Consider the following 24,794-nt stretch of genomic DNA (forward strand, 5'->3'; position numbering starts at 1 on the left):
CCCAGAAGTACACAATGTTTTATTGAAAAAAGTCAGGCTCAGCTTGGCCAGCTCCATCCCACTTGGCTTGATGAGGGTCTCTGTCCACAGCAGCCTGAGCCAGGTCTTCCCAAAGGCAGGCCCAGCTCAACTCCCCCTCTCACTGTCCTTCCCCTCTTCTCTGATGATGACATCCAAACAATAAATATACAATAAATAGCGCTCCTGGGCCAGACTGAGATGTCAAATCCCATATCAACCCTCACCATCTTCTCTAGTCAGGATAGGCCTACACTGGGATATGGGAAGGAAAGCCCCTATATCCCCCAGGGTCCCACGGGCCCTCGGATCCATTTCAATTGCCAGGTCCAAGCTTGGTTTCCCAGGAGACCTAGCAAAGCTGGTCCAAAACAAGGCTGGGCAAAGCAGAACTGGCAAGTAGGTGTAGGGGTGGGTGGGGACTGTTGTCCTGGACACCCCAACTCCAGGCCACAAGACTCCACTGGGCTCAGGAATAGATGGTGATGACTTCACGGCCACCTCCACGCACCAACAACACCCGTTCAAGGCCCTCAGTGAGCACTTCAAGGAATTCCATGTCTGCAGGGTATCAGGTCAAGGAGGCAGCCACAGGACCAAGGCTACTTCCCACCCACCCAGGGGCACTCAAGGAGAAAACAGCTCCCTGCTATCAGCCTTTACACCAAAGGATACAGTTCTCATCACCCTCACTGTTCTTAGGGGGGCCAGGCATGTTCAGAAGGACCAGGCGGGCATCGTGGGACCGTGTGACAATGACTTCATTGAGCTTCACAGCGGTGTGCATACGCCGCACATTGGACTGATCCCTGCGGACAAAGTAGCTGATCACAGGCTACTGAGAAACACGCAGCAAAGAGGTCTCTGTCCCTGGCCCATCCGCACAGCTTGCCCGCTCCCACCCCACCTCCACATCACTTGGACTCACGGCTTAATGTGCACCAGCTCCCGGAAGTTGTCAGGGGCATGGCTGGGGTCCCAGGACTCAGGCATGTACTTGTCTCTGGTCCATGTCATCTGGATCTTGTCGGCCCCTGCTGCAGACTCATCCTCCTCATCTGAGTAAAGGCTCTCTAGCCGCAGAGCTGAGTGCCTATCCTTGACCAGCTGCGCCTGAGGACAACCAGAGGGTGTCTACTCGGTACCCGGGGAAAATGAGGGCCTGGCTGGCCCAACATGACCACCCTGTCTCTAGGATATGGGCACTGATTAGTTCTGGTTCAGGTGAGGGTTTTTGTTTGTTTGTTTGTTAGTTTTAAGACAGGCTGGCCTCTTGCCTCAGCCTCCTAAGTACTGGAATTATAGGCATAAGTCATCATGCCCAGCTTTTTGTTTGTTGGTTTTTGTTAGTTTGTTTTTGAGACAGGGTCCCAATATGTAGCCTTGACTGGCCTGGAACTCACTCTGCAGACCAGGCCAGCCTCGAACTCACAGGAATCCACCTGTCTTAGCCTCCTGAGTGCTGAGGTTATGGACAGAAGCCATTATGCCTACTCAAATGAGTCATTCTGTAAATGGGTTTGTTTTTTTTAAGATTTTTTTTATGCATATGAGTGTTTTGTTTGCATGTGTATAGGTGTATCCTGTGTGTGCCTGGTACCCACAGAATTCAGAAGAGGTGTTGGATCATCTGAAATTGGAGTTAGGGATAGATGTGAGCCAGCATGTGTGTGCTGGGAATTGAACCTGCATCCTCTGAAAAAAATAAGTGCTTTTACCTACAGAGCTATCTCTCCAGTCCCAAATGAGTCATTCCAATACCTCCACCAGACAGTGTCTTCAAAGGTGTGATCCGGCCATTACTCAAGCCTGAACCAGGGCAGCCATTTACCTCTCGATCCCGCTCAGTTTTGGTCAGCCTCATCTGCCGCAGCATCTGAGACCGCTGCTCCATCATCAGTGTCCGCTCATAGGTATATGCAGAGATGTCACTGTTATGCTGGAGAGAGGGGGAAGCTATGAGTACCAGGCTACATGATCCTGGATCCTCGGGGCCCAAGCAGGGCAGGCAGCTCACCATCTCGACCACCTCCACTTCCGCTTCCAGGCGGAGGTGGTACAGGAAGATGGCTAGATCCTTCTTCATCTGGATGCTGTTGTCATCCATCTGGGCCACGGTGAAGATGCGCATCCGGCACTTCCTCCAGACCTGTGGCAATGAAGCGTGTCCGTGGTTCAGTCACTCCTAGCTTTCCAGGAGCCCCGCTGCCCTCACCCATGCCCAGCCAGCGGGCACACCTTATGTTGGCGCAGCAGGAAGGGCAAAAGCATAAGCATGCCTCCATCATGCACGATCCACCACACGTCAATGTGGCCCTCCAGGTAGCGCTCGTGGTTGCTGGGGTAGAAAGCTATGTTCTTTGGCACCAGCAGGGCCAGGTGGGCAGCTGTGGTACAGCGCACAGTGTCTAGGGAGGAGGGTCACTGCTGACTGCCAGCCTGTGACCCTCTGGTCTCTGCCACCTCACTTTAACCCTGGCCCTCGGTCCCTGGCCCAGCTTAGATGCCAGACCCTCACACACCAATAAAGGTCTTCCAGGCACGTGGGTCCTCACTCTGTCGCCAGCCGTAGGGCCAGCCCAGCACCACAGAGTTGTGTCGCATGCCGCCCAGGCCGCAAGACTGGATGAGGTGGGCCAGCCCCTCTCGGACCTTGCTGGCCACCACTACCTGGCAGAAGCCTTTCACTTTCTCAATCTCCATCATGTTCTTGATTGTCTGTGGGGAATACAGAGCATCACAAGGCAAGGCCCACCAGTTCCCACCCCAACTGGGATCCCTACCAGAACCCTAGGGCTACTAGGGGAAGACCTTGGAGCAAGCTGCCCACCCACAGGTTCTATTTTCTGAATTATATGTATTTTATGTGTGTGTTACGGTGATGTGTGTATGTGAATGTGAATGCAGGGCACGCATATGGCGTCATATGGACATCAAAAGACAACTCTTGAGAGTGGGTCTCATCTGGAACCTTGTAAGATTGGGGAATCAAACTTAGGTCTGTACATGAGTGTCTCTACCCAGTGAGGTGTTTGCCAACCCATAGGCCATGGTTTTTTGTTTTGTTTTGTTTTTTTTTTGGTTTTTCGAGACAGGGTTTCTCTGTGTAGCTTTGGTGCCTTTCCTGGGCTCTGTAGACCAGGCTGGCCTCGAACTCACAAAGATCGGCCTGGCTCTGCCTCCCAAGTGCTGGAATTAAAGACGTGTGCCACCACCGCCCGGCCACAGGCCATGGTTTCAAGGTGGGACAACTACACTTATTCAAGCTTGAAGACAGGGGCAGTGTTGTCCATCTGGCTGGCCACAGTGGTCCGGACTGGTCTCCTCCCATCTATACCTGCTACACCCCAGTCACCACTGACTTGGCTAGGCTGTCTTCCCACCCCTGGCCATTACCTGCTCAGCAGCCTGAGCCTCACCATAGCTCTCTAAGAAGCTGCCCTGGATGACGGAGCCAACGATTGTCAGGCCCTTCCCCGCCTTAAGCTGGGAGGCAAAGGTGAGGAGCCGGGGGTACTTCACATGCAGGTCTTCGTCTAGCTTCAGCAGCACCAGGAGCTGAGGCCTGCAGTGGTCAGACCGGCAGCCTGAGGCATGGGCCTGGGCTTTCCCAAGAGTCTTCTTTGTTCGTTCTCAGAATCTGGGCCCCACAAGTTTGGGTAGCACAGATGCAGGGACTCAACAAGCAAGAAGTTGCCTCTTACAAGCCCTGGGGAGAACTACAGGACCTCCCGCCCTGAGTGTTCCCTAAGAACCCTGACGTGGCCCTGCCAGTCTGGGCATGAACTCACCGCCAGTTCTTGGTGTGAGGAGGCCCTTCCTCCAGCCTCAGCAGGGCATAGCGTGCGGCACTCAGGGACAGGCCTCGGATCCCGTCACCCCACTCCTTCTCAGCCCTGTGGATGATGTCACCACACGCTACTGAGCCCCTGGTTCCACCCCAAGATTTCCTCCCTCCCTCTTCTGCATGCTAAGTGAGTACTTGATCCTGAGCTCCGCTCCTGGCCATTTACCCGGGGACTTCCATGTGAACGCGGGCTGAAGGAGGCCCTGAGTCTCAGCCCGCAACCACAGACCAAAAAGCAAAGCTGGCCCAGCCTGCCGCTGCCAACCCAACAGTCAGACCATTCCGACTGTTCAGGGGGACACACGCAGTGCTGTACAAGCTATTACCAGGCTGCAGCGGCCCTTCACTCACCCTTGGTACTCGATGTACTTGTAGATCATGCCTGCGATGAGCATGGCGACGAGGGCATAGTACCAGGAGGAGACAAACATAAGAGCCAGGCAGAGACTCATGCCCAGGAAGGACAGTGCCCTGGGCAGGAGAGGAGAGGGTAAGGGTCAGGAATCCCAGCCATGGTTTGTCCCTTACACGTCCCAAGTCACAAGCTGGAATGTGAGAAGCAGGCCAAGTGTCCTGTCAGGGAATCTCCCTCCTCTTAGTGTTTCGAGAGCAAAGGCTACCTGGGAAACTCAGACTTCCTCCAGAATGGGGCTTGTGGCTTCCCCAATACGGCCGGTTAGCGAGGGACTTGCCCCAGGGATCCAGCAGGCACTCACCAGTGATAGTATCTGAATCGGGGCCGCCAGTTGGGGGTCCTCAGAAGCGTCTGAACAGCACAGGCCAGGTTTACAAACAGGTAACACATCAGAAAGAACCTGCAGTACCAGGAGGCAGTTGGAGCTGAGAAGCTTCCTTGGTACCTCTAGGCACCTGATACCAGGCTACACCTGGTCCAGAAACTGGGCCACACCACAACTCCTAACTCCCAGGTGCCTATTCCTACAGCCTGATGCAGATGGCAGTATCAAGAAAATGTCCTCAGAGGCAAGTGGTCCAGCATGGGTAAGGATTCAGCAGCAGAGGAGGTGAGAGAGGAACAGAGTCCAGGAATAATGAGTGGGGAGCTGGACTGGACAATGACGGGAGATGGCAGGGGACACTCAGGGTGACAGATGACAGGGGACGACTAAGCCTGCGGCCCAGACAACCAGATGAAGGGGGCTGTCGAGCATTTGGAAGTCGGGGAGTAAGTCGGGAAAACGTGACAGAGACCATGTAATTTTGTTCTGAGGGTAAGAGACAGGATGCTGTGCTGCATGTGGAGTCAGGACATGGGCAAGGCAGGATGTGTGAGCCCTTGTGAGGGGCCGGCTAAGGAACAGAGGACTGAGGGGACAGGGCCATCAAACTCCATCCTCGGTGATGAAGAGGAAGGGCAAAGAGAGAGAAATATCGGGGGGCAGGAATTCCTATGGGGGAGGAGTAAGTCCCAACAAGGGACTGCCAGCAAGAGCCCCATGACAAAGGATGACCTATTTCCTCTAGCTTAGGCAAGAGAGACAGCACTCAGGATGCCTACAGCAAGAACAGCTCGAGGTATGCACTTGTGTGCGGAGCGCTAGAAAGACAAGAGAGCTCAGGTGTGACAGGCCTGGCCCGGGGCAGGGCTGGGGACAGGGCTCGGAGGAAAGCAGCCCCGTCAGGTCTATAAGCTGAGGGAGTGAAGCAAAGCCCCTTTATAACGGAACAAGTAAGGACCATCGGCCACGGAGCAGAATGGGCGAGAGCCCAACACAGGCCAGGCGAGTATAGAATCCAAACTGGCACAGAGATCCCTGGGAAGCGGGTTGACCACTACCTGCAAGGCATCAGCACACTCATTTCCTTGGCTTACAGAACACTGAAAATAACGAAGGGGGCACAGTGATGGATTTGATAAGGCAAGACACCAGGGGCTTGCCCTTTTTGGAGTGGGCATCTGCTGGCCTGCTCTAGGGAGGCTCCTACCACAGGCATACGGTCTGTTGGTTTCTTTATAGCTTCTGTGGATGCACCAGGCTGGCGTCTGAAATCAGGGTAAACAAACCTGCCAGCTCCCCGCTTAGCCCAGCCAATCTGCCAGTGGCACCCTAGACACCAGACAGGATCATTGGGAGGGGCTGGGGTCCTTGGCTGAGGTTACTGAGGTTTAAGGAGCTTTCCCCAAGACTACCCTTTGCCCTTCTCCCAGCTCACATGGACAGAATGGGGGCCACCATGTCAAGGGAGGCGATGAGGATGCCCAGCTCAGCAATGAGTGCCGTCAGGAGGAGTGCCCACGTTGGCTCACCGTTTGCTTTCCCATGGCCAAACACCTGCAGGCACCAGAAAAGGAGCTGTCCCTGCCACCGCCACTACCCACATCTGTAGCCCCAAGTCATAACCTATTCTCCATTATCCCGAGGGTCCCAGCCGCATCCTATCCTTATGGGAGTCACAAGTTTTCCGGACTCTACTTCTCTGCTTTGGGTGAAGCGTAGACAAGCCACGAGGATCTGGGTCTAAACAGCACTGCTAACGGCCAACGGGGTCGGAGAAGCTCTTAAGCAGCTGCTTCTGGGTGGCTGCCAAGGCCTGGGCCAGTGTAGGCAAGCCGTGCTGCATCTGAATCTGCCTCCCCCCTTGCCGGGGTGAGGGGCCACGAGCATCAAGGCTGTGGGGCACACAGAGGGCTTACCCGGAGGAAGGGGATGATGTTATCCTTGGCAATGGCTTGCAATAAACGTGGTGCCCCAGTCAGGCTTTGGAGGCCAGCACCACATGTTGAGAAGAAGGAGCCGACGACAATGACCCAGGGGGAAGGCCAGGCCAAGGTGCCCACCACCAGGTTCCTGCTGACGCCATCACCATACCTGCAGGAACCAGACTCAGACCATGCTGCTGATAAGAAGCCCTCCAAGCCCCGGGTGGGGCCACTCAGAGTAAGGGGTGTCGGGGGTCGGGAAGAAAGGCGGAGAGGAAAGGCTCTAACTTTTAGTGGAGACCAGTTGCCAGCCCTTAACTTTGTATCTTTGCCTTCTGCCTCATCCCTGATCTTAACATCACCGTCGTCTCGGAAGCTAAAGTCGTGGAGGGGCCTGACCTACCTGGTTACACAGATGGCTACTTGAAGTCAACTGCCTGGGATGTGTGGGACCATGGGTGGTGACGGATGGGCTGGAGTGAGGACAGGAAAAGCTGACGGGGAGGGGCACAGCTTACTCACTTGTCCCGGAGCACTACACCCTCAATGCAGGCACCAAAGAGAATCACGCTGCTGAAGTCTGGGCTGTACTAAGGAAGCCAGGTTTCTACCAAACTGTAGCCCCCAATTCATTGCCCACACAGCACCCTAGTGAGCCTCACAGCCATAGCCTTGACCTGCAGACATCAGAAGGTCCCGTGGGGTACACATGCATATTCTCAGTTGTGTGCATGGGGGTTGAGTACCCACGCTTGCGTGTGTGTGTGTGTGCGTGCGTGCGTGCGTGCGTGTGTGTGTGTGTGTGTGTGTGTGTGTGGTGTGTCTGCACACAATGTCTGGCAACTTATATACAAAGAAGGACCTTCTGACACCTGCCCCACCATGCCTAGGAAAGGATACACACAAGTGAAGTGGTAACAATGGCCAGAATGGTCCCCACCGGGATAGACTTCTGAGCATCACGGAGGTCCCCGGAGCGGTTCGAGCCAGCCATGATGCCTCCAGAAAACAGACAATATTCCCTCAGGGATTCTCCAGAATTTGGGGTAGGGCTAAGCATGTGGGCATGAAGACCTTACCTGTTACAGAAGGAAAAAAGATGCCAACCAGCACAGTGAAGGATGTGGCAATGTCAGCCACCACATACAGGGACAGGCTCTCCTTCAGGCCAAGGGTATCTGTAGAGGGCAGTCCATGCTTCTCCACGACCTCACCCTTCTCCAGGTAAGCACTCCATAGGTTTTCTGTAGAAGAGGAGCATTACCACTACAGCACCAATGATGTACCCAGGGAAGTTTGGGGCAGCCCAGCAAGATCCTACAGATGCAGGGAAGCTCTGGGAATTCTGGGGACAGCCGGAGCACGGTGACTATAGTGTCCTTCATAAGGCTGCTTTGGCCAGAGAGGATGCTGTCCTGTCAGAACCACAACAATAAAGGTGACTGGACCTTCATCAGCCTGGCCCTCACTACTGCCTGACTCCCAGACAGAGGCCCTTTATGACCCTGGTGGGAACACCCCCCACAGCATCAGGGGCTGGTAGCCAGGCCAGAGGGAATGCCAGAACTTTACAGGGTTTGCTGCAGGCCTGGGATTTTGGCCAAGCAGGCTCCATTCACCCAAAATTCAGCTACAAGGGGCCGGGCTAGAAGGACACTGCTGAGCGAGAGAAAGCAGCCAAGCCCGCCCTCCTCCCTGGATCTGGGCACACAAGGGCAGCTCTGTGCTCTGCTTTCCTGCTCAGCCCGTGGGCTGGGGATATGGTGGGGCTAGGAGACAGGAGGGGGGACCCACCCTGGAGCACCCCAGCAGCCGCCCCGGGTATGCCAGGGATTTCGGTCACATTGTTGAGCAGGAAGTAGGGGTCACAGGAGTCAGCAGTAGTAAGGTTGGGGCTGTGGCAGAAGAAACTCCACAGCCGGGTGGCCACGGTCTCATTGTTCACCGTAACTGTCTTGGCACAGATGTCAAACTGGTCCCGAGACAGGGTCCTGTTGCCCAGCATGCACACCCTGCAGGGAGGGAAGCACGGGCACCTGCTCCACTGGAGCCCCGGCCTGTCCCCACCCAGCAATCTGAGGGATACGGAGCGTCACAGGCTCAGAGAGGACGTCAACGCAACGCACGGCTGGACAAACGCCCTAGGTACTTACGGAAACACAGGAGGGTCAAAAATAGACTTGATGCCTCCAGCATAAATGGAAAGGATGGAGATGATCACACAGGCCAGGAAAAGCGAGGCAAATTTGTTCACATACTTGACACCAACAAACACCACCAGGGTCATCAAAGTCAGAAAAATGGTCCCGTACACCCGCATATTATTCAGGGTGGCACTTGACATGTCATGGGTGCCTGAAGGGTGAAAGATGGCAGCTGGCGGAGCAATGTAGGTCTGAAACAAGAAGACAGAAGTGCTAGTCACGGTCTTCTGTCTGGGGAGGGGAGCCTGTCATGTGGTTTTCTTTCTAAAAGTATGTCTATAAGAAAACAGTCACAGGAGACCAGTGGTGTAGGAGTCCATGTCTATAAAATGTCCAGAAGAGCAAATGAACAGAGAATGCAGATCAGTGTCTGTTAGGGGCTGGGGAGAAGGGAGAATGATTACTAATGAAGTTTATCTTAGAGTAACGAAGAGGTTCTAAACTGACCTGGCAGTGGTTACCTCCCTATGAATATACTGAAAATCAGGAACGGGTGCACTTTCTTCTTATTCCTTTCCTTTTTTTTTTAATAGTACCTCATTATGTTGCTCTGGCTGGCCTGGGACTCATTGTGTAGACCTTGAACTCACAGACATCCATCTGCCTCTACCTCTTGAATACTGACATTAAAGGTGGCACCTTCACACCCAGCTGCTGCTTCTTCTTGAGACAGGTTTTGCTATGTAGGTCAGACTGACTTCAAACTTAAAACATCCTGCCTCAGCCTCCTGAGTTGTAACGTTAAAGAAGAAAACATTATTTATCTAGGGTGGAGGATGTGTGTGAGCCACAGTGCAGGTGTGGAGGTCAGAGTACAATCCGCAGGAGTCCGCTCTTGTCTTCCATCATGTGAGTCCTAAACACCACGCCAGTCACTGGCCCCTGGGTTGCACACCTTTAAATGGGGGGTGAACTGCTTGCTATGTGTGCTGTCGTTCATCAAGACCAGTATCGAAAGAACGGAAAGGAAAGGAATGGAAGGAAAGTAGACACAGACACAGGTGCCAACCTGTGGAAGCAAGGGCCAAAAATCACAGTTTGAGCAACTAAAGACAATGCCGGATTATACCCAATAACCCAGAGAACAAAATAGACCCCCAGAAGCCCATATAATGACATGGTTGAATAAACACTGGGAAAAGGGACGCCTCTCCTTACAGAATTCCAAATATTAGAAGAAATGTGAGAAACAGAAAAGAAAAACTCAGAAGATGTAGACGAAAGGGCCTGGTGTCTGGCTGGCAGTGCCGGCAGTGTCTCTAAACCGCTCTTCTCTGGACCCCCAAGGGGGCACCTGTCACCCTGTGTCACTCACATGTCACTCACATGTCACCATGCTTCCCACAAGGTCTCTCTCCCATTGGCCTGGGCCATTCATTGGTGAGTAGGGATCTCAGCACCCGTGGGATTCAGGGACCTCCAGATAGCATTCTACGGCTGTTCACTCTGACTTAAGGACAAGGAGAAAACAGATCTAAAGGACCCTGTCACAGAGTCTGGGGGAGACAGAGCTGCCAGGGCCCACAAAAGGCTAGGAGGTAAGCTCTCTGGCACCATCAAGATCAGCCCAAGCCAACACTTGGCAGACCCCTGCCATGGTCCAGTGTTCGGGTAGAAGAAATATCCAGGCCAAGGCCAAGGCAACCAGGTCTCTTCCCTGCTTGGTCCAAACTAGCACAGGCGTAAAGGGGGTGGGCAGATCTAAGCAATGATCCTTCTCCCTCGAGGCCTCCCATTAGAAAACCCCAGGCCCTGGCCAGGGATGGGCAAGTACTAACAGCCTCTAGAACTGAGAGAGACTGCCACGACTAGGGTTGACCAAGGCTTAGCACAACTCACCAGCAAGATCTCAATGGCCCCTAGGATATACATGGCTGCTGCAAATGTCGTCCCCAAGTAGAAGCACAGGCCCACAGCACCTCCAAATTCTGGTCCCAGTGAACGGGAAATCATGAAGTAGGAGCCACCGGCTATAATGGAGAAAGTGTACACAACACAGGTCAAGACTAATTCTTCAATGAGATCTCCTGCATAGTGAAACTCTACAGAAACTCCGAAGAACAAAGACTGCTTTTCTCTTTAACAGACCAGGGCAGCACTAGCTTGTCCAGTTCTTGTCCCGTGGTTCAGTACAGGCCAGGCCGCTGAGTCTTTGCATCTATTAGAATCTAGCATCCCCAGGAAAGTGGCAGTCAACACGGCCCCAGAGTGGTGAGGGCAGAGACAAGAGTGATTCATCACTGCCGTTAAGTCCTCTCTGGTGAAAGTCTAGTGATAGGCACCAAAAAAGGGATCAATTTCTTTTAGGTTGCAACCCCACCTCTAGGACTCCCCTAAAAGAAGTATCACTGGGCGGTGGTGGCGCAGGCTTTTAAAACCAGCACTTGGGAGGCAGAGCCAGGAGGATCTTTGTGAGTTCGAGTCCAGCCTGGTCTACAAAGTGAGATCAGGACAGGCTCCAAAGCTATAGAGAGAAACCCTGTCTCGAAAAAAAACCTAAATAAATAAATTTTAAAAAAAGAAGTATCAAGGTGTTCCAGACTGTCATAACCCTGCAACGGTGGAGGAAAAAAAAGGCTGGTGTAGTAACACATGCCTGTAATGCCAGCACTTAGGAGGCAGAAGCAATATCACTTCAAATTCAGAGCCAGCCTGGTCTACATAGAGTTTCAGGTCAAAAGACAAAAAAAAAAAACAAAAGAAAAACCAACCAAACAAAATACAGTGTTGAAAATGAAGAACCCATAATAGGAGACTATTCCACAAACTGGTTATAGTCTAGCATAGAGTAACCTACTTTAAAGAAAATTTCCGAATTTTGGGAAATACATAAACATATATATGTGCATATATACAGGAAATATAAGTTGTATACATGCGCAGACTAATACTTTGTAAACTCCTAAGACCATAGCAGCAATGAACTCAGCCTGGGGAGTTATGGGTGGCTTTGGTTTTCATTCTGCTGCTTGCCCAGTTAAGCCCTCTTACAGTAAACATACATCGTTCTTTCTTGGGAAGGGTACAGTACTTTTACATTAACAAAACACAACAGCAGCAGTTTCAAATTCTGTTGAGCGGAAAAGCTCCCAGGAGGCGTTGTCTTAGAGTCAAGGATGGGACCCTACCAGAAAATTCCCAGGGAACAAGGGACAACGGAGGATGGCAGGCAGACCCAGGTGGATTAAGCCATGTTCCTCCCAACAGGCCCACGGGTGGCATCTACTCACCTGGCACCACACCGTTGGTGGCAATGGCACTCATGGAGATGGCTGTCAGCAGGGTCTGTAGGAAGGAAGGCCTGGGTGAGCAGCTCAGTGGGGTGGGCCCTGCGGAGCCACGTGCTCCACGCCCAGCCCAGCTCCAGCCCCAGCCCCCCCCCACCTCCGGACACTCACACAGCAGCAGCAGATGAGGACGATGAGGAGGGCCTGCAGCACCCCAGCTGTGCCCACCATCCAGGTCAGCCGCAGGAAGAGGATGACCCCAAAGATATTCTGCAGGCAGGGAAGGTACACCCCCATGAGGGTGCCCATGCTGGGTGCCTAAATGGGCAGGAGGGGAGGGGCACACAGCATCAGAGAGGTCCAGATATGCCACACGAAGGAGCACCTAGTCACTCAGCAGCCTCTACACCCGGCGTCCAGTGGATACACAGGAGGCAGGAACAGACTATTTCTACAGGCTCTCCCATAGGAAGACAGTTCAGACTAAGAAGGTATGAGACCTGATTTCTCTTTTCTTTTTGTTGTTTGGTTTGGTTTGGTTTTTCGAGACAGGGTGTCTTTGTGTAGTTTTGTGCCTTTTCTGAAACTCTCTTTGTAGACCAGGCTGGCCTCAAACTCACTGAGATCCGCCTGGCTCTGCCTCCCAAGTGCTGGGATTAAAGGCCTGTGCCACCACTGCCCGGTTTCTTCTTCTTCTTCTAATTGTTATTGTATGTATGTGGGTGTGGCGTGTACACCCACGTGTACATGTGCAGAGGACAATGCTCAGCATCACTTCTCTCAAACTCAAGACCCACTGAGCCATCTCGATAGACAAACCCCTATTCTTGTAGTATGTGTACGGCTCTAAACCTTAGCCCATCCCCCACACCAAAGACATGCCTCTTTCCCTTCTTCTGACGTTCATTTGTTCATCTGTTTTTGAGATAAGGTCTAGCTGTATGGTCCTGGGTGGCCTGGAACTCTCCAGGTAGCCTAGGCAAGCCTGGAGCTTTTGGTGATCTTCCCACCTCAGCCTCCGATGTGGTAGGATTATAGACCTACACACTATTCCTGGTTGTCTTCTTCTCTTGGTTTTTGCTTTCTGAAACAGGGTCTCACTCTTTGATCAGGCTAGTCTGGGATTCACCATGTAAAACATGCTGACTTCGAACTGTGGCAATCCTGTCGCAGCCTCTTGGGTGCTGAGATTATAGGAGTGTACTGCCACACCTGGCTTCTGATTTCTGTTCGAATTCTGGGAAGTGGAGACTGTCTCAGATCCCCACCTTCTCACCCGGCAGGCCTCATTACCCAAGGCGAAGCTCAGAATGTTGTCCCTGTCCAGCCCCCCGCCCCCCAATCCCCATATCCAGCTCAGGTAGACAGAGTCCTGCCTTGCTGGCCTCGAGGCTGCTCTGACAATGGCCTGCTTTGTACCAAACATGAACCAGTACAGCAGGGACACTGGATGGCACCTCCCTTGCCTGCCAACCTCTCCACTCTGGAAACCAAGTCCAATGCCATCAGTCCTGTTGAAAATCCTCTGCATTGCCCTCTAACAGAGTGGGGGCATGTGGTCCAGACTCCTCCGCTCTGGCCATTGGTGATATACTCCATCACCTCCCCTGCCAGGCCTAGCTTTGAACTACATTCCTCTGGACTATATGCCAGTATATCCATGACCGTGTTTAGTAGACCTGGCTTGTGTGACGGCTATTCTTGGTTGTCAACTTGACTACATCTGGAATGAACTAAAACTCAAATGGCTGGGCACACCTGTGAGAGATTTCTTTTCTTAATCAAATCATTGGAGCTGGGCAGGCGGTAGTGGCGCACGCCTTTAATCCCAGCACTCAGGAGGCAGAGGCAGGCAGACCTCTGTGAGTTTGAGGCTAGCCTGGTCTACAGAGTGAGATCCAGGACAGGCTCCAAAGCTACAGAAAAACCCTGTCTCAGAAAAAAAAAAAAAATCATCAGAAGTGAGAAGACCTTCTTCTAGTCCAGATCCTTGAGGTGGGAAGATCCACCTTTAATCTTTTAATCTGGGCCACACCTTCTGCTGGCAGCCTATAGAAGGACAGGGAATAAAGAAGCTTGCTCTCCCTCTGGCTGGCAAGTCCATTCCTTCACTGGCATTAGAGCCTCCTTCTTCAGAATTCCAGCATATACTGAAGACCAGCTGAGACATCCAGCTTTGTGGACTGAACGATTACTGGATTCTTGAACCTTCCACTGGCAGAGACAGTCAGTGTTGGACTAGCTGGACCCCAGCCTGTAAAGCCACTCTAGTAAATAAATCATATATATATATATATATATATATATATATATTATATATAATATATTTACATTTATATATAATATATATTATATTCTCTATATATTTGGTGTATATATTCTTTAAGTTCTGTTCCCCTAGAGAACCCTGACTAACACAGTTTGTTCACTGTTCTAACACCAACAGGTCTGAAAAGTCCCCAGCAAGTGCTACTGAACCCAGTGAGTGGTGCCTTGTAAGTCCCTTCCTGTTTTGGGAAGTCTCACAGACAGAACAGAAACCAGGCTGTGAGCAAGCGAGAAAGCTCCAACATACAGATTAGACTGGTAGTTTCTCAATTCGTTAAGGGCAGTGAGGGGCTACCCAGGAGGCCGTGACAGGCTCTGTGTGTGCAGAGGCAACACTGATGTAACCCAGGCCAGTGGGGTCCTGAGGGCATCCACAGAACCCCAGCAAATCCTCCTCTGCCCTGAAGCTAGGCCAGCCTGGGGCCTGAGGATCCTCAAAAGAGCCTGAACAAGAACAAAAGCTTGCACACGCCATCCTGCACAAGGCTGTATGTATGGGTGAGAGATAAACCTGGGGTTTATAAACCTCCAGCCCTTCTCAGAGGACACCACCTACTGGATAGTGGCTGTAGCAAGAGCTCCTATTCCTACCCCCATCCTAGGCTGAGTCACTCTAAAGGGCACTGTGGGAAAGGGCTGGGCCGGAAATGCGTTTTGCATCCCTAAATAACCCCTGGCAGCCTCAGAAGGTCATTGGGTTAGAGCAGAAGCCGCTGCCAGAGAGATGAAGCCGACTTTCAGTCCTGGCATGGTCTGCTTGGAGGACACCCTTCCTGCTTCAAGCCTTCTTTTCTGAGGCTCATGGCTCCCTAGCTTCTATGAGATTTGGCCAGACTCCTCCTCTCTCCATGGACCAGCCAGTGGGGCCAGGACTGTTGGCTACCGTCTCACATCATTATTCCAGGATCGGGTAAACTCGGTGGCTAAGCATCTTCAGGCTCCCGATTAAAGCCATAGAACCACAGCCCCTTCCTAACTCAGGTTTGTCTCCCACAGGCCTTTCTTGGCTTTTTCATTCCCAGCCACCAGCTCCCCTCTATTGCCCAAGGATCCTACCAGCACCAAGCGATATTTTTTGGAAGTTGAGACCTCTTCTATAGGGCTAGATAGGGATGAGTTGATATAAGCCGAGTTCTCGATATCTTTTTTTGTTTGTTTGTTTTTTCGAGACAGGTTTTGTCTGTGTCACCCAGGCTGTCCTGGAATTCACTCAGCTGGCCTTGGACTCACAGAGATCCACCTGCCTCTACCTCAGTAGTGCTGGGACTACTACTCCAGGGTGCCACCACCGCCCGGTTGAGTTTTTGCTATCTTTAGTTCAGAACATGCCAACAAAATCACAACCAGCAGAACAAGGTGGGATCAGTCTAGACCACCTCAAGATAGCAGCTGCCCTCTCTGAAGAGTGGGCTGACTTCCATAAGCAGAAGGTAAAGGATACACTTTAGCTTGGCTTACTCTAGTGGACCCCCCTCAGCAATACCCACATCTCATAAGCAGGTCTGAAGCCAGTAACCTGGTTGATTTCAACCAGGAATTACTTTAGTTTGTATTTACTGCCAAGGAGAATGCCACAGCAGGATCAGACCCCGGCTCCTTCCGAGCACAGTCACTTGCCCAAGACAGCTTCTGGGAATGCCTAGGCTCAATCAGTCTGCCTCCTTTAGCCCCTTTAAGATCTCTGGGACTCTTGGTGTGTACCACCAAGCCAGGCTTCTGTCTCAAGGCTTTTTTGTAAAAATAATATTCTAGATCCTGGGTCCACTGTTAGATTCGCCTGCCTCTGGCTCCTGAGTGCTGGGATTAAAAGGGTGCACCACCACTGTCCAGCCAGCCCGGGTCCACTCTTAACATAGTGTCTCACATTCTGACAACTAAGAACAAGGAGCTTTTGTTCTTCCTGTCGCTTTTGAGGCACCTCTGGCCCTCTGCTCAGCAGCTCGTCCTTCGCTCTCCGCCTCTGAAGCCTCCTTCAGCTTAAGGCACTCAGGTTTTACCCTCCACGCCCACCACCCACTGGTCCAGGTGTGCTCAACACCACACAGGGAAACATCTACTTCCGGCATCTAATTCCAAGGTCATCTGTCTGTCTCGCCAGATGTGGCCCTTCTGCTGACACTGACTTGCTCACCTTGGCGGCTCTCCGACGGGCACCCTCCCCACTCTCGGCTTCCTCATGGTCCTTGGCTCCTTGGGTGAGGTTGGTGTAGCTGACAAGCTTGCCCAGGAGAGATGAGACCTTTGGGCGAATGTCCAATTCTTCCTGTAAACAGAGCCACGGGGCAAGATGGCAATGAGCCAGGCCAGGCCACGCCAGTGTCGGGCTACCTGTGTGTAGCCAGCAGCCAAGCTGTTGGCCCAATGCCAAGCCCTAAGGCAGGCCTGGACTTGATCCCGGCTCTTGCCTGGGGAAGCCCAAGCCAGCTAACTGGGCAGGTGTGGGCACCACACCCCAGAAGGCAGCACTCAAAGGCCCAGCGGCCGCTTCTCTCTGCCCCACCTCGCCTGTAATCACTGCCAGCTCATTTGTGAAAATCACCCGCCTCGGGGGAGAAGGAAGGGCAGGCCTTGCTGGCAGACAGACAGACTGCACACTTCATCCTGCCTGCTGGGCCACTCTGACGCTATGGCTGGGTCTCTGGGATCTACATCTACCTCAATACAAGTGCGCGCACGGGCACACATGCATGTGCGCACACACATGTCACCCAGGCTACCTCAGGAAGACCAGAAAGACAAAAGAGGGCTATCTGGAACAATTGTAATCCACTGTTTGCCTGAACCCCGACCTTTCTGCCTGGTGTCCTCAGACCCTGGTCTAAACATATCTCAATTTCCAAGAGAAGATGTTTGTTGCCCCCGGGCTCCTCCCCATCTTTAGGTGGGGACAGATCACAAGACGTCTGGCACTCAAAAGGTCTAAGGTTTCCATACCCCTGTGGCCTTAACACTGTGACCCTGCCACCTGCTGTGACACTCCCTGGCACCTGCCCACGGTCTTAATTAAGCGTTTGTCAGTCAGACCCTTCCTGACCCTATACACAGGGAGCTGGTTGGGGGTGATGAGTGAAGACAGAGGCTCGTTGGATGTGTGGAGACCGAGAAGCCTACATTACTTGGCTGTGAGGCAGATAGATGTACAGGTTCAGAGTTCAGGAATCTGAACCCTATCTTAAATCCAGACCTTACTTCTCAGCTCAGGTCTAGAAAGGAAAAATTCCAGTTTGAAATTCCCACGCACGTGGGGGAACCTTTCCAGAGAAGTGTCCACCATGGCTGTGGCTATGGAGGGCCGAGTGGGTCAGATGCAGGAGGAAAGCTAGGCCTCTGTAAACAGTGTGTGTGTGTGGGGGGGGGCACAGAGCTGGAAGAGCCAACCAGAAAAGCAAAGGAAGACTCTATCTGCAGCAGAGAGCACAGCCAAGGGCTGGGAGAAGCCCTAGGGATGGAGGGAAAAGGTGTGAGGAGGCAGCCACCTTGGTGAGGGGCTGCAAGGAAGGCAAAGGTGAGCAGCCCTGGGATGATGACAGGGACAGGGTTGCAAGTGGATCTCTGGGGGCAGTGTGCGTCGAAGGGGCCAAGAGGACCACAGCCTGGCTGCCTGCCAAGTGGAGAGGGCAGACAGGGGACTGGAAGAGAAGCCAGCCTGCTGCTTAGCTGAGCGTCCCGAGAAGCCCCTGCCAACCGCCCACCTGTCTACCTGAATGCCCCCCCCATACCTCAAACAGTGCCAGGTTCCTGTCATAGTAGTCACTTCCTCTGGAAGCTTCCAAAGGGCAAAGGAAAGGGCTGTTCTCTCTGTGGTTACTCTGTCCTGTAGAAAGAGAGGGAAAGAATTCCAGTGAGTTACTGCCTCCCAGGACCCCAGCCTATATACCCCACCCCAGAAGGTCAACCCACAAAACAGCTCCGCACATCTTAGCCAAGAGGCTGAGAAGCCACAAACACACTGTCTCTCTCAAACACTTTTGGAAGAAGCCACAGCGTTAAGAAACCCTGACTCGAAAAACAACAACAACAACAACAAGGATGTTGAGCCTCCATTTCCTCATCATACACTTGTCAGCCTTCCTAACGGGCCATAAAGGCACCCAGGGCATCATAGAAGACTCCAAATCTCCACACTAGCGCCAAGCGTACATGGAGGGCGGGGCCTACTGAAGAGGCGGGGCCTGGCCATGACCAACCCTGAGGCCCCACCTTCCTTCTCCCCATGGATCTGGAGCACCTAGAGTGCCAGGCACCATTCTGCCCTCCAGGAAGATGAAACTACACAGGGCGCCTTTCGCTGCCATGGTCCACTAGGCGCCAGCTAGCTACCCCACCATGCACCGCGTGAGATGTCCCGGAGGGTAACCCAGAGCATGCTGGGAGACGGAGCCAATCTCATATGAGTGCAAGGAGCCAGAGACAGCCATTGGGAAAGCCAGGGCACGGGATGGATCTTGGGTTGAGCAGAGGAAATGTAGGAGCATGAAAAGCGGTCCGGGGCCGGGGGTGGAGGGGAGGGGGTGTCATCCGTTGGTTCCCAGGTCCAAAAGGAATCCAGAGTTTAGGAATCCGAAGGTTCCAGTTTGCTCCAGGACAGAGGTCTACTCCAGCCTTCACTCACCTCTCAGGCTGGTGAAAATGTGCCTCATCAATTAGAAAACCTCCCAGCAAGGAAAAGGAGCCTGCACATCTTCTGGTTTTTTGGTGTGTGTTGGGATCAACCCACAGACTCATGGAGCAATATGGCAAATGCTTTACCCCTGGGCCACAACTGCTTGCTCCATGCCCTCCTTCTCTGAGACAGGGTCTAACTGTAGCCCAGGCTGACCTCAGACTTGTGCCAATCCCCTTGAAACAGCTTCTCAAGGATTGGGATTACAGATGTAAGCACCATGCCCAGGTCTCACACTCTTTTTTGTGTATGTATGTGTGGTGGATGTGTGTGTGCATACATGTCTGCGTAGTAGAGAGGCCAAGGTCAACATCAGGTGTATTCCCTTCTCACTCTCCATCTCTCAAAACCTAGAGCTCACCAATTTGGCTAGACCGGCCAGCCAGCCAGCCTCAGGGATGCTCCTGGCTCTGTGTCCCCAGTGCTGGGATCATGGGTGTGTGTGTGTGTGTGTGTGTGTGTGTGTGTGTGTGTGTGCCTGGCTCTGCACACCTGGCCCTCTGCTTCACATCTGATGATCGTGTAGGTCAATGGCTGCGTAGGCCAGTGTCAAAGCCAGCAGTCATTTCAACCCACCAAGTCACGTTAAAGCCTGGTGGGGTCATGTGGTCCCTCAGACGCTCTAACGGCATTGATGGTGACTTCTGTGCTCATTCAGGAAGGATAAGGAATCACAAGAAAAATCTCAAAATCCAGTCATGGTCGCCATTTCCACGGACAACTCTTGAGTGAGGAATTCTGACGACAAAAACAGGCACCACCACGAAACAGAACAACCCAGCAGCAATGGAAACAGCGCCACAGCCCACCTTCCTTCCGCTTCTGCCCTGCCCACCAGGAATCTCCATAAACAAACCCCCAGACGCGGCCAGCACGCGCCCTCACCCTCGCTACCCTCTCAGGAAGCACTTCGGTTGCATATTTCAGATCCCTTTGTGGAAAGAGGCTGGAAACAAATATAAATTATTCTAAATGCACACACAGCAGGCTGTCCCACCACGGATCCTAAGTGTTCCTAAGAAGAATGCGCTATTATTTAGAAACTGTAGAGCAGTGGTTCTCAACCTTCCTAACTCGGCGACCCTTTCATACAGTCCCTCATGATGTGGTGACCCCCCCCAACCATATAATTATTTTTGTTGTTCCTTCATAACTGTAATTTTGCTACTGTTATGAACCGTAATGTAAAATCTGTTTTCCGATGGTCTTAGGTAACCCCTGTGAAAGGGTCTTTAGACACCCCCAAAGGAGTTAGGACCCACTGAGAACCACTGCTGTAGACCTAGGCATGGTGGCACAAATCTGTAGTCCTTGCTCCTGTGAGGTTGTGGAAAGAAGAGCCTGAGTCCAAGGTCAATTTGGGCTACACGGTAGTTTCCAGGGCAGCCAGGGATGCAGAGTGAAAACAGACAAGCCGAAGGAAGGAAGGACTAGGAACAGAGCTCAGCTGGTGAGGGCTTGCCGAGGACGCGCAAAGCCCTGGGTTTGACCCCCAGCACCTCGTGAGACTTGTGTTGAAAAAGACACCAAAGGATAAAACTCTGCAAACTGTTGGGCTGAGTGCACAGCAGTGTCCCCCTGTATGACCCAGCTGATCCCCTGTCCCTACAACCATCACTCCCAGATGGCCTGGACTGTTCTAGAAGCTGTCATTGATCCCCTTTTCAGGAACAAGGCAAGACAAGGAAGGCTGTGTAATGAAGAGGGCCAGACCTGGGTCCAGGCTTGGGAGCTGAACTGTGGGTTCCCTTCTCACGTTCTAGATCCCAGTCCACTTAGGAGGCACTCTGGGATGTAGCAAGATACCTTGGCATAGAAAAGACCTCTGGGTGTTCGGAGGGCCAGCAGTACGACTTGAGTTTCTGCCCCTCGCCCTGTGTGACCCAAGGAAAACTGCTCGCTGTCTGTACGCTCTGTCGTCTTCTTTGAAGTAGAGACAGTAAGCATTCCTTCTTCCAACTTCCCTGATGCATCAGAAAAGGTCCTGTCTGGCCTCAGACATGGGCAAGCACTCCTTAGATTCCACAAAGCCTCACTTAAGGACCCCTCCCATAGGATTACGGGGATATGCAGGGTCTAAACAGTGCCTCAGATCTGTACTCCCCTAAACTGCAAGCTACCGCCCTGGCCTCAGCTATTCCAAAAATTCCAGGGCAGGTTTAGGCATGCCTGCCTGCCAGGCTCCAGCTTTTCAAACATTACCCGAGACCCCCAGAAAACCAGAGCATAAACTCAGCCTGGGGTTTCCTGCGAAGCACACAGGTGGGTTCCTACCAGCATTGTGAAAACACCAATGGTAGGGAGTGACCTGGGTGACACCTTTGGTCCCCATGTACGCGACATCTACCTACAATGCCCTTCCTTGACCTTCCTACTCCTGCCACAGGCCGCCTAGATGAGTAGGCCTACTTATGCCCCTCAGAGCAGAGTGTGAGCTTTTAGTTGAGGGTTTCCAGGAGAGCGGGACCTAAGATAGCTCTGTGCTTTCTGACCCTTTGCCACACCCATTAAGAAGAAACAAAACCACTCACCGGGGTGCAGGGTATCCCCCATGCTGCAAACACAGCCACCACAGTCTGAATGAAAAGGAGTAAGAGCAGGGCAAGGAAGGGGGTGGGGTGGGAGGAGGTGGCCTGGCCCGGAGGGATCTGGCAGGACACAGCCGGCCACCAGCATAGCTCCAGGTTACTCCTGTCACCCTGTGGAGGACCAAGGCGGGGCCAAAGACAAGGCTGAGCACTGCCCACCGGTCCAGGCTCATGATGCAGTTCAGCACATCATCTGGAGACAAACATCCTTCCAGGCCTAGGGGAGGAGGGAAACTGTTCTGACCCCTTGGATGGACCAGGATAGGGGCAGCCAGGGACATTGGGCCTTGGGTTACTTACATACAGCTGTGAAGTCTGAGAAACCTCCATGACCTCTGGCAGCCCATGCCACTGGCCTGTACCACATCTACACGTGACAGACAGGTGATACAGCCATCATTCCCATCAGTCACAGACCGCCCCAAGCATGTCACCATTACAGACCTATCAGGTAGCTTCTGATAATATCACCCAACACAACACACATGTCCTACATGTTTCCATCACTGTCAGTCCCAGACATCATAGGCATCTGTTATCAATCATAGCACCACGCTCATCCCTGGAGGCCTTGCTAGAAACAGTAGCCATGAGGATGTCCTGACCTGACCCTGCCCTTCACCCTGTAATACTCAGCCACGCACGTGCATTTACACATGCCTATACAGCTATACAGACAGACAGACAGACAGACACATCTTCCCGGCAATGTTCAAATTCCAAGTGTGTGTCAGGACTTAGCCTTGAGGATCCTCCTGGGGTGGAAGATGGAGAAGGGGGCTTTGGAAGAGGGGCAGGGTTCACATCCATGACCAGCCCTAATACCCAGGTTAAGGCACTGCACTTTCATATCCGGGTTTGAATCCCACTGGGAGCAAGTTACATAACCTTCCCCGCCTCCCTTCACTTCTTCCTAAGTGCGAGTAACAGAACCTGTCCCATGGGGGAGGCTGGGAGGATTAAAACGAGTTGCTTCATGTACAGTGCCTAGACAAGCTTGGCCCCGTGTGACTGCTCCCCAGATGCCCGCTGGACCTACAGATCCACACCAAGGCCCACAGAGGCCCTTCGAGGAGCACACCCTCCGCTCCGATCGGGCCAGAGTGCAAGGAGGCAGGGATGGGGAGAGGACAAGAGAGGGGCGGTGAGTCACACGGGAAGAAAGGATAACTCTCAAGAGGATGGGGGCGAGTCACAGAAAGTGAGGAAGCTGCAGTGCAGGCTTCCGTTGAACCTGGTCCGGGCCCGGGTCGCGCGTTCGGCACCAGCCTGAGTGAGGCAGCCTGCTGGCAGGCCTCCCTAGGCGGCCACGTCTGCAGCCCCCGCCCGCGGCCCTCCGGGGGAGGAGCTGGGGGGAGGTGGCGGGTGGAAGATGACCTGGCTCGGGAGTCCCGGACCGAGAAGACTTGTCGGTCTGAGCGCGCGCGGGAGCAAGAGCAGTGCCGTCCCGCACGGACGTGTTCGCGCGCAGTCCGGCGGCGCGAGTCCCGTGTAGACGCCCCCCACTCCACCCCCGCGCGCCCCCAGTCCAGGTCCCGGCCGGGCGCACCCTCACCGTCCGAGTCTTCCCGCTCGGCGCGCTCCCCGTAGTCCACCCAGCTGAGCCCCTCGAGGTTGTCATAGTCGCCGCGCCGCGGCCCGTCCACCGGCACCACGGTGAAGTGAGGCATCGCGCGCGCTCGGCCCGCGGTCCCGGCCTCCAGCCGGCTGTCCCCGCCGCCCTGGGCCGGCCCGCCCCGCCCGCGCGCATTCCACCCCGCTGCGCTCACTTCCTCCACCCGCCCCCCGGGCCGCCCCTCGGGGGCGGGGAGCAGGAGGGGCTCGGACCGGCCCCTCCCCGAGGGGGGAGACGAGGTGGCGAGAGGACCCCCAAGAGGAGTACTCTGGCTGCTGGAGGGTCGGGCTCCTGTGTGCCTTTGGTGGCAGGGTTGCCCTCTCTGAGCCCTAGATGCGACACTTACAAAGTGAGGGAAAGTCGTTTGCACTTTTAGGGGCTTTATGACGGTGAGACCGGGCGCCCTGAGCCTGGGATTTGATTAGCTCTCAATCACTTTTCAGTTATTTAGCGGGAAGGGCAGGCAGGGCCCACCCAGTGTCTCAGTGGCCACCCCGAAACCTCCCCGAGTCTCTGGTCACCCCTGCATGCACACTCCTCCATTTTCAACCTTTCTCTCTAACGCTTCTCCACGTCACTGGTAGCCAAATCCCCGCCAACGTACAGCCTCTATCCCTCTGCCCTCAGTGCTGCTTGCTGCAGCCTCTCCTCTGGAGTCCGCGACACCCTCGGTAGAGGCGACACCCGCCCGTCCCTGTTGGACACTTTAGTGAGGATAGCTCAGCTATCTCGTTCGAACGTGCTCCTTCACAGCCTCGCCTCCCGGCGGTTCCTGTACCCAAGTCCTTTCCTTTCGTGGTGCTAACTTCTTTCACATTCAGATAACTTATCTAGTTGCCTTTACTTGAGAATTTTTATCTTTCTGGGTTGTCCTTTCGGCCTCTTTCCCCCCACCTCCCCCTTCCTTCCTATCAGAAAGCCTCAGGGCTCATCTTTCTGGTCTATCTCCATTCTTCTCCCCTTTCTGGCTTGAACAACCTTGAGAACGTGGGCTGACCCTAGGATCCCCGCCCTCTGAGGGACGCCGTCCATTCCCAGCTCCAACCCGGCGGGTGGGCCGGCCTGTTCAAGGTCTGCAAGCCAGGCTGGAACCCCCTGGATCAGCCCATCATGTAGCCCTCCCCACTCAGCTTTTCTGGGCTGCTACCCGGCCTCCCTCTCCTCATGGCACCCTTAACTGCTTCCGACTACACTCTCTTCTCTCTCCATCCTGCACTCCCTGCCATAGAGACGGCTCAGTGTTTAAGAGCGTTTGCTGCTCTTGCAGCAAACCAAGTTCAGTTCCCAGCATCCACATCAGGTGCCTCATGATGGCTTGTAACTCCAGCTCCAGTGGATCTGATGCCCTCTGGCTTCCTCAGGCTCCTGCATGAGTGTACACACACACACACACACACACACACACACACACACCACACACACAATTATCTTTAAACTTTAAACATAAATTGAGCAAGCAGAAATATAAGAGACATAAGGTATGACTAATAAGTAATAAAAAAATATAAGAATTATAAGGTATGACTAATAAAAATTTTCCAGTCAAACCAAAAACCAAACCCAACCAAACTAAAAACAGGTGGGTGGCTATTGAGGAACAACATTTGAAGTTGACCTTTGGCCAACACATACATGCACACCA

At 53.3% G+C, this 24,794-nt stretch overlaps 1 protein-coding gene and 1 long non-coding RNA gene across 6 annotated transcripts in view; one reads left to right on the plus strand and one right to left on the minus strand.

Annotated features, from left to right (window-relative positions):
• Slc12a4 (solute carrier family 12 member 4) lies at window positions 1-23,287 on the minus strand. 5 transcript variants are annotated; one of them, XM_028854289.2, is made up of 24 exons: window positions 21,481-21,706; window positions 18,006-18,100; window positions 16,418-16,549; window positions 12,130-12,276; window positions 11,962-12,016; window positions 10,571-10,701; window positions 8,681-8,922; window positions 8,322-8,539; window positions 7,607-7,771; window positions 7,428-7,526; window positions 7,050-7,107; window positions 6,522-6,696; window positions 6,041-6,159; window positions 4,582-4,680; window positions 4,217-4,336; window positions 3,810-3,914; window positions 3,415-3,583; window positions 2,541-2,736; window positions 2,257-2,426; window positions 2,036-2,167; window positions 1,850-1,957; window positions 947-1,131; window positions 694-827; window positions 1-579 (listed from the first exon to the last, which is right to left on the minus strand). In XM_028854289.2, the coding sequence occupies exons 1-24, from the start codon at window positions 21,623-21,625 to the stop codon at window positions 488-490; spliced, it is 3,291 nt and encodes a 1,096-aa protein (XP_028710122.1). In that variant the 5' UTR covers window positions 21,626-21,706; the 3' UTR covers window positions 1-487. The 5 variants fall into 5 exon arrangements, with proteins under 5 accessions (XP_028710122.1, XP_028710126.1, XP_028710123.1 ...); XM_028854290.2 differs by lacking the exon at window positions 21,481-21,706 and adding an exon at window positions 23,087-23,276 and having other exon boundaries at window positions 5-579; XM_028854291.2 differs by lacking the exon at window positions 21,481-21,706 and adding an exon at window positions 23,093-23,275 and having other exon boundaries at window positions 5-579.
• Window positions 22,508-24,794, plus strand: part of LOC119088078 — a 15,130-nt gene continuing 12,843 nt past the window's right edge. The window contains exon 1 of the long non-coding RNA XR_005091665.1: window positions 22,508-22,681. This is a non-coding gene — a long non-coding RNA (uncharacterized LOC119088078). The remainder of the gene's footprint in view (window positions 22,682-24,794) is intronic.

Source organism: Peromyscus leucopus, chromosome 5, assembly GCF_004664715.2.
Source record: "Peromyscus leucopus breed LL Stock chromosome 5, UCI_PerLeu_2.1, whole genome shotgun sequence".
Classification (NCBI taxonomy): domain Eukaryota; kingdom Metazoa; phylum Chordata; class Mammalia; order Rodentia; family Cricetidae; genus Peromyscus; species Peromyscus leucopus.

What these genes read in the sequence shown, in the direction of transcription:
- Slc12a4 (XM_028854289.2), bottom strand. Translation starts at nt 21,625, where the DNA reads ATGCTGGTGGCCGGCTGTGTCCTGCCAGATCCCTCCGGGCCAGGCCAC. An exon ending in GGGGGATACCCTGCACCCCG is followed by an intron (nt 18,101 to 21,480) that starts GTGAGTGGTTTT and finishes CTCTTTCTACAG; the next exon opens with GACAGAGTAACCACAGAGAG. An exon ending in GTGGCCCCCATTCTGTCCAT is followed by an intron (nt 4,681 to 6,040) that starts GTGAGCTGGGAG and finishes CTGGTACTGCAG; the next exon opens with GTTCTTTCTGATGTGTTACC.